This window comes from Mus caroli, chromosome 13, assembly GCF_900094665.2.
Source record: "Mus caroli chromosome 13, CAROLI_EIJ_v1.1, whole genome shotgun sequence".
Lineage (NCBI taxonomy): Eukaryota > Metazoa > Chordata > Mammalia > Rodentia > Muridae > Mus > Mus caroli.
Window position 1 is genome coordinate 20,698,519 of NC_034582.1, and position 9,183 is coordinate 20,707,701.

The 9,183-nt window shown below is 44.6% G+C and overlaps 1 protein-coding gene across 1 annotated transcript in view; it reads left to right on the top strand.

Annotated features, from left to right (window-relative positions):
• Window positions 1-7,910, top strand: part of Kiaa0319 (KIAA0319 ortholog) — a 63,904-nt gene extending 55,994 nt beyond the window's left edge. The window contains exon 21 of the mRNA XM_021180546.2: window positions 5,436-7,910. Coding sequence (XP_021036205.1) covers window positions 5,436-5,614 — 179 coding nt within the window. The 3' untranslated portion in view covers window positions 5,615-7,910. The remainder of the gene's footprint in view (window positions 1-5,435) is intronic.
• Window positions 7,911-9,183: the final 1,273 nt, after the last annotated feature.

Consider the following 9,183-nt stretch of genomic DNA (forward strand, 5'->3'; position numbering starts at 1 on the left):
GTCAGGCAACCCTGCGCTCCCGCTACCCCGGTGCTGATCTGGCCGGATGAGGCCTGTGGCCCTACCTCGGGTATTGACCCTTATGCTCGGAACACCTCCTGCTGCTCCAGTTAACCTTTGGGTTCTTACCCATTAGCTATCACTTATGTAATGTGCCTCTGAGGCTGCTCGGTGATGATTCTGTGAGCTTTCCATAATTCTGGGTTCGTAGGTAGCTTAATTCTTTTAGAGAGGTGTGGCTATTTTCAAAGTTGACAACCCAAGCTGTTGTCAACAGGGATGAAGTCCGTAGTATAAGCAATTTAATCTTATCCCTGACCAGCTTAAAAATATATGAGACTCAGACTATGGCTATTTTATTGGCTTTGACAATAACTGGCTGGAGGTGGGTAGCCCCTAACTTATTTTTCTAACTGCTGGCCTGGCTACCTCCCCAATGATGTACCCAAATATTTGCTGTTTCTCCTGGCCACATGCTTGTGGCACATCTCTTCCTTCTCCTCTCCCCTTGTCTGCTTCCTCCTCCCGTAATCAGGTAAAAACCCACCTACTTCTAATCCCCCCAGTAATTGCTATAGCCATTTTTATATAACCAGTAGTTTTAAGTTAAGGAGCAAAGTTTGCACAACAAAAGCTGGTAAAGGTGAGAATTCACTTGTAGGCCTAGACCTTCAGTACAGAATTTAGCATTATAATACGTAGTAACAGACCAACCCTCCCAAAATATGAGGAGGGATTCTTGTCATGGAAGATCAAGGATAACACCTTCTAGTAGGTGGTTCGTGTGTGTGGTGGTGGTTTAAATAGGAATGGGTGCCCATAGACTCCTGTGTTTGAACGTTTGGTCCATAGGGAGTAGAACCATTAGGAGGTATGGACTTGTTGGAGGAAGTGTGTCACTGTGGGGCAGGCTTGAGGCCTCAGAAGCTCAACCCGCTTTGACTTCTGCTTCTGGAGGATCAAGATGCAGAACTCTCAGCTCCTTCTCTAGCATCATGTCTGCCTGCATGCACCATGTTTTCTGGCAGGATGACAATGGACTAAACTTTTAAAACTTTAAGCTAGCTGCAAGTTAATGTTTTCCTTTATAAGAGTTGCCATGGTCATGGTGTCTCTTCATAGTAATAGAAACCCTAACTAAGACAGGGGAGGAAGGGTGTGTGTGTGTGTGTGTGTGTGTTAGGGGGTGCAAAATGGTTTATTGTGTGTAGAGAGTGTGGTTAAGTTGTTGTGACCCAATACCTGACAAGTAACAATGTAAGAGAGGGAGTGACTTGGATCAATAGGTCATTCTTCAGTGACAGGGTGCTAAGGGGGATGACCAGACGATAAGATAAAGAAGATCGGAAAGCTGGGGACAGGAGATCTTACCCAAGCTATGTCTTATGCCAAGCAAGTTTGTTAGGAAACACAGCATCTTATATACAGTCTTCCTGAAAAAAAAAAATATGACACTGTTATCAAAAGCTGTCATACAAAGGGACAAAGTCAGCAGGAAGCTGATCAAGCAATATTGCATGAAGGGACACAGGTATCTCAAACGTACCACAGACCTAGCCTACAAGGTCCTTTGGACTGATAAACAAACATAACCTCTTAGGGTGGGAAAAGTTGAGTTCTCAGCATGAAAACATAGCTCCCTCAAGGTCCTGGAATCAAGCCATTTCTGGCTTTGCCAAACATATTTCTAGTTTTAGACAAGGAACTATGTGCCTTTTCCACACTCCAGGGTCCCAGGGAAAGCCTTGGCTTGGGCCTAACCCTCGACATGGAAGGGTTTAAATTGGTTAAGTGTTTGAGTATACAGACCATCTTGGTAGGGAAGGCCTGGCTGCAGGAGCAGTTCTTGACTATAGCAACGGTACCTGAGGACACTTGCTCATTATCTGTGTGGGTCTAGGGATGACAGCACTAAGCTGTTTTCTCCTTGTTCCCTCTCATTCAACCCAAGACCACTGAATACAATGGAGTAGCCCACCCAAGACCACAGACCATACAATGGAGTAGCCCACACTCAGGGCAGATTGTCCCTCTCTGGACAGAGTTCTTAAAGTCACACAGAGAGATGTACAATCACTAATGCATTAGCGATGTCTGTCAAGTTGACAATGGAAAATAGGCACTCATTAGCGGCCCCACAGGAGTTCACAGGGAATACCAACTGCAGCTGTAAATCCATTGAGTGCTCACCATTGGTGTTGCTGGAGTTAATGCAAAGGTGTTAGGTGCTTTATTCCTAAGAGACTGAGGCGCTTAGGGTTGGTTAGTTCACAAACCTTCTATTTGTTTCATGTGCCTTCTTACTAGTCACAGAAGCCCCACATTCCTGCCATCCCATATCGCCTAATACCTTCCCATACCCCTCCACCATTGTCTCAGATCTTTATAATCCCACCTCTAACTCACAGTAGTAAGTATCCTTGTTAGCACAGGTACTTTCAAGTACACTTTGCCCATTTGATTCTAAGCCCCGTGAATCAAGTACTGGGATTATTCTCCATTCTATAGGAGAGGGTACAAGGATGGAGGAAAGCTTAGCAGATGGTCTGAGGAGCATGGGCTGGAGCAGGCTGTCAGCCTCAGAGCTGGACTCTGTTCCTCTGTGTGCCCCACTACGGTATAAGTCTATTCTGGCTACCGTAACGACATAAAAGAGAGTGGGGACTTAGAAACCACATGTGTTTATTTGTCAGAGATCTGGAGTTGGATATCCAAGGTCAAGGTAGCAAATTCAATCTGTTGAGGCCACTTCTTTCATGGGTTAGTATTTTCTTCTTGTATCTTTGCATGGTAAGAGGAGCAAGAGAGCTCTCTGGTCTATCTTTATGTTTCTGTCTCTTGTCTCCATGTCCTTGTTTCTGCCCCACCCTTCTCTCTCAAAGGGTATAGAACCGAAGGTTTTCAACATATGCTACACAGTTGTTCCACCTCTGTGTTATTGATGTCTCCAGCCTTTTCTTTTCTCTTCCTTTCTTTTCCTTTCTTCTCTCTTCCCTCCCCTCCCCTCCTCTCCTCTTCTTTCTTTTTCTTTTTCTTTTTTTCTTCTTTTTCTTTCTTTTCTTTTCTTTTTCTTTTTTCTTTTTTTTTTTTTTTGAGACAGGGTTTTTCTGTATAGTCCTGGCTGTCCTGGAACTCACTCTGTAGACCAAGTTGGCCTCGAACTCAGAAATCTGCCTCCCGAGTACTGTCTCCAGTCTTTTCTTATGCCTTCTTCATAAGGGTACTTGAAGCAGTGGTTCTGTTAATCCACTCTAAACTCTCCAGTGGGTGCAAGCGCGCTTCTTGCTACCCACCGAGATGTTTTGGGTTCACAAATGAAAGACACACACACATTCAACCTTATTTTTATTATGCCCTAAGCAGCACAATACTTGGGCCACTCCCAAACTTACGTACGCATTGCTTATACTTCCCCTCGATATTCCTGAATTATTACTTACTAAAATTTTATATTTCATCTCTGTTACCTCAGACCCAATCAGGGGAGTGCCCCTGGACCACTCTTCCCCAATTCTTACAAGGTTGTATGCTTTCTCTCTTGTAGCTCTTAGGCTTGGTATTTCTGCTTCTCAGTCATAGTGATTCTAAGAACTTCCTCTCTTGGTTTCCTTGCCTGGGAAATCTAAGGTTCCACCTCTGTCTTCCTGCCCAATAATTGGCTGCCAGGGACTTTATTTACCAATTAGAGCCAACTGGGGGCAGGGACCCTGGACATCTTATAGGCAGCAGTCTGCTAACAGGCAGACAGGTTCCTGCGTGATTTTGGGAGCCAAATTAACTCAAATAGCTTTAGAACCAATCCACAACAGGTACTAATTTCCTCCATAGGCTCTCTGCTCAGTAACATAGCCTTGAGATAGGTTTCAATGTAAAATTTGGGGGACACTATAGTTAGACTACAGTATCCTCTAAGTCTGCAAGACTCCCCTATACTTCCTCTTTTGTATACTGTGGGTTCCTCTGTGTATGGGTTAAAACCCACTCTTTCCAGCTGTTTTAGTTAGGGCTTCCATTGCTGTGAAGAGGCACTATGACCATGAAAACTCTAACAGAAGAAAATATTTAACTGGGGCTTGCCTACAGTTCAGAGGTTTAGTCCTTTGTCACCAGGGTGGGAAGCATGGCGGCGTGCAGGCAGATGTGGTGCTGGAGAAGGAGCTGAGAGATCTACCTCAAAGCCTTCCCCCAGTGACTACTTCCTCCAACACCTCCTCCAACAAGGCCACACCTCCTAATAGTGCAGCTCTCTGTGGATCTACAGTGGCCATTTTCATTTAAACCCTCAAAGTGGCGTTCCTGTCTTATCTCTGTGAGCTCCAGCCTTGTTTCCCACTTGTCATTCCACACTATCTGGGTTGTTTTTTTTTCTTTTTCCTGTAAATTCTTCCGGATGCTTCTAAATGTTCTATGCCCTCCTTCTGTCTTCCTACCTCAACATCCCTCTGTGTTCAAATCCATCCTATTTAGATCATCACAGAACTAATCCCAGACACCAGGGGATGTTCGTATCCTCCTGATTCATGTAAGAGTTTTACTTCTTATTTCTTAGATATTTTTGAGTCCTGGCATAGATCTATGTTTTAACTCCTTAGCTAGAAACTATAAGTTGTTTTCAAAAAATTCTAAACATTAGTGTTGGTGAGATGGCTCAGTGAGTAAAGGTGGTTGTCTCCAAGCCTGACAACATAAGTTCTGTGCCTGGTGGTGTTTGGAGAGGACTAACTCCTACTGTCATCCTCTGACCTCCACATGAATGCCGTGGTCCTGCACCCCCAGTAATCTTTAGAGTTTCCAGTCAGACAGTTTGAACTGCTTGATATTCAGGACCTTTTTTTTTTTTTTTTTTTTTTTTTTTTTGGTTTTTCAAGACAGGGTTTTTTTCTGTGTAGCTAGCCCTGGCTGTCCTGGTACTCACTCTGTAGACCAGGTTGGCCTTGAACTCAGAAATCTGCCTCCCAAGAGCTGGGATTAAAGGCCTGTGCCACCACTGCCCAGTAGGGATCATATTTTAATCCTCTTCTTTGCTTCAATCCCCCAGAATTCAAATCATCTACCAAAAATATTTAGTAGGGTTAACTTTGAAGTCATGGCAGCATTTATGTGTTGAGAGCCCACATTGCACTAAAAGCTGGGTGAAGGGCTTCACAGGTGAGTTATATCCAGTCCTCACCACAGGCCCATGGGTAGGAGCTTTGTCGCCTTCCAGAAGATGAGACGAGGTTAGGTATCTTGTCAAAGTTGGAACTCAAATTCAAGGTTGACTGACACCTGAAGCCTCTGTCATGCCAACCCACCTGCCATGCAGGTGACGGCTTTAAAGGCCAGTCAGAGGGTAATCCACAGTCCTCCCTGGAGCACTGGGGAGCACACAGACAAAAGGACAGCCCTGAGAGTAAAGTACTGCCTGTGTTCACGCTCTCCCTGCTTCTCCCCAGGTATCAAGCACAGGAGCACGGAGCACAACTCCAGTCTGATGGTGTCGGAGTCTGAGTTTGAAAGCGACCAGGACACGCTATTCAGCCGAGAGAGGATGGAGAGAGGGGTCCTGAAGGGTTCCCTGAATGGCTGTGCCAGAAATGGAGTTTCCTTCGGTTATTACTCAAAGGACAGATAACCGGCTGCTGTGGAGAGACCTCGTGAGCCCCCGTGGCTCAGTACTAGGCAGTGGGAGTTAAAACACAAAAGCTGTCTCCTGCTGGCCACAGTGCAGTGGCAACCCTCCCCAGGGGCCTTGTGCTGTGCTCCAAGTAGTGATGAAAAGACCTGGGTTCTTGGAACTTTCAAGACACAAAACAAAATCCTGCTTCTCCAACTGATGCTCATCAATAGAGAAAAGGGGTGCATAAAACCTCTGGCATCTGCTGAAAAGTTTTGTGTCTTCTAGCAGACACTTTGTTATATTTATTGTCCATGATGAGATTAGGCAAACACCTATTTCTATTTATATAGCCCTGTAGGAAAGGCAAGTTAAGGAGGGTTGATTGCTCTGTAGAAGCTGCGACTGCCTCTAAGAACCTTCCAGAAACGGCTTCTCCAGAGGACCTGCAGGATCAGCTTGCAGTTCATCTTTGAGGCAGGAACCTTCTGTGTGCAGCTTCCTGTCTGTGATGCAGCCAGCTGTGGCCAGCTAGAAGGTCAGGAGCTAAGGAAGCTTCAGAATCTAAGGACAGGAGGCAATAGAGATGGGGAGGGGGCGGAGGACCCTCAGGTTAAATGTTGAAGGCCTTTAACATTTTTCTCATTCACTTTCTCTAAGAAAAAGAAACCACAGTGGGACTTCTTTCAGCCCCAGTGGACATTCAGACTGACTGCTTATTATTGTAACTTTTACTAAATATGCACTGTAGCACTGCCATGGAAAAGTGGGGAGGACTCGGTGAGCATAGACATTCCCAAGCTCTGAAATATGCTCCTAATGAGGGGAAAGTGGTCACCATGCTCTGACTGCCTACAGAGACTTCCCATTGAAATAACTGGACAGAACATCTACCATTTTTGCTTAGAAATGTATTTAAGGGACTGGAGAAATGGCTACATATAAGACCTCACTGCTCTTGCAGAAGACTGTGGTTCAGTTCCTAGCACTCACAGGATGACTTGCAACTGTCCAGAACTCCATTTTCAGGGGTCCAGGGCCCTCTTCTGGCCTCCAGCAGCAGCGGCGGCAGCGGTGGTGGCAGCAGCAGGAAGAATGTACAGAGTTCATACATGTGGGCAAAATACTCAAGCACATAAAAAGGAATTATACAAGGTCCACCAACAAAGCAGCACCCAGAGCAATGGACTGGAGCTCATTGCAGCCTGAGATGTTGACTGACTTATGGTAGTTGCCCAGGTGCCCATGGCCCCAAGGCTGTTGGCCTTGGCGATGCCCTTGGCATTTAGAGAGTGGAAGAGCCAGTACTGTAGTCTTAGCTTTGGGAGAGGAGAGCAAGGTGGAACAGGAATTCAGTGCTAGCCTTGGCTATACAACAAGTTTGAGGGCAGCCTGGACTATTTGAGATCCTATGTGTAAAAATGAAAGAAAAAAAAAGTTAGGAGAATTAGAATCACAGCTTAAATTTTAGTAATTGTTTGTTCTGGAATTTTCTATTTCTGAGCTATAGTTAACTGAAAACTCAAAAAAAATCAGTGAGCTCAGTATATTATAACTTTACTGGTGGAATGATGGAATTAAAATGTATAGGAATGTACTTTTATTTTAAAAGTAGTATGTTTATATCTATATATTATAGTTCAACATTATCTATAATGTTAGAGGAGCAGTGATTTTTTTTTTAAAGCACTAGTATTTAGCTCCATACACAGAATCTTCCCTATCCACAGACCAGGCTGATGCTATTTTCGTGGGTAACTGGACATTTTTGGCACAGAGAATCCAGCCCAAGTTGGAACAATAGAGCAAGGTGCTGAAGCCTGTGACCCCTGCTGCTTTCTGTGCACAAGTGTACTCACTCCTAGTTGACCTTTCCAATTCATCTTGAAAGAAAGCGTTCCTATGTCGTAGACACCCACTGAAAGTCCAGAGAGCATAAGTAATTTTCACAGGGTCAGAGTCAGTGGTGGATCTGGGAATCGAGTGCCGAGACCTACTTCCCAATGCACGAAGTAGTCCAGGCATGTTGGAGGGCAAATCCTGGAGAACCTTCTAGACCCCTGAAAGTTCTGTTGCTACGATGATGAGGAAAGCTTCGAGTGTGTCTGGAAGCTAAAGACAAAGTGCGAGGTCATGGACCTGGTGTCTTCCTCTGGAGCACACTATAAGCCACCCTCCCTCTAGGTTTGCAGTGGGTTTGCTGGTTCTGTTCCTGCCTGATCTCAGCCTGGTCTCTCTGACCCACCCATCACAAAAGAACCTTGACTCTATAGTGAACCAGAAATAAACATCACAATGGTTACTGGAAAATGGATTCTGTCTTGTGACCCACTTGTTCCCTGGGGACTAAAATGGGGTTAGGCTAGCCCCTCAGCATCCATCTTGCTCTGTCTATAACTAATGATCTTAGATTCCAAGACTCTAAGAGGTATTGATGAACAGAGAAAAATAAGCAGTGGTCCTCAACCCCCCTAATTCTGAGACCCTTTAATACACTTCCTCCTGCTGTTGTGAACCCAACTACAGATTATTTCATTGCTTCTTCATAACTGTAATTTTGCTACTGTTATGAATCGTAATGCAATTATCTGATATATAACTGTTATGGAGGTTGCAACCCACAGGCTGAGAAACTGTTGTGGCATGTGGGAGAAAGCATTTTATAGGGCTCAGAGGCGGAGTGCACAACTAGTTACTGTTTTAGAAAGATTCAAATGCCAGCATCCCACAACTGAGTATGTTTAAGACACCTTAAAGAGAGATGGCTCAGCGGTTAAGACCACTGACTGCTCTTCCAGAGGCCCTGAGTTCAATTCCCAGCAACCACATAGTGGCTCATAACCAGTGTACTCATATAAATAAAATAAATAAATCTTAAACAAACAAACAAAAGACACACAATGAGGAACAGCCATCACTTGTGATTTTAGCACTTGGAAGGTGGGAGTGGGAAAATCAGGAGTTCGAGATCACCATCCACAGCTACTACTGTATTCAAGGCCAGCCCAGGCTACAGACCTGTCTCAAGAAGTAAACAGCCATCCAGTGAAGTAAGAAAATGGTGACATAGATCAGCAGGGAAAGACCCCTGCTGCCAAGCCTGAAGACTTAGGTTTGATTCCCAGGACCCACATGGTAGACAGAAAGAACCAACGCTCCAAAGTTGTCCTCTGGCCTCCACACAAAATATCTGGACGTGTATGCACATGTACACACACACACAGACATACACACAATTGCAATTTAAAAACATGTAGCCGGGCGTGGTGGCACACGCCTTTAATCCCAGCACTTGGGAGGCAGAGGCAGGCGGATTTCTGAGTTTGAGACCAGCCTGGTCTACAAAGTGAGTTCTAGGACAGCCAGGGCAACCCTGTCTCGAAAAACCAAAAAAAAAAAAAAGTATTCCTCAACACTTCTTTCACATAATGAGGAGGACTTTTTTAAAATTATTATTATTTTTATGTGACCAAGATATCCTGGATGCTGAGTCTTGATTTTATTCGTTTAAATGTATTATCTTCCACATGTTTTGACCAGGTGTTGACTCTTGTATTCCATACATATGCTGATCTAAGGAAAAGTCT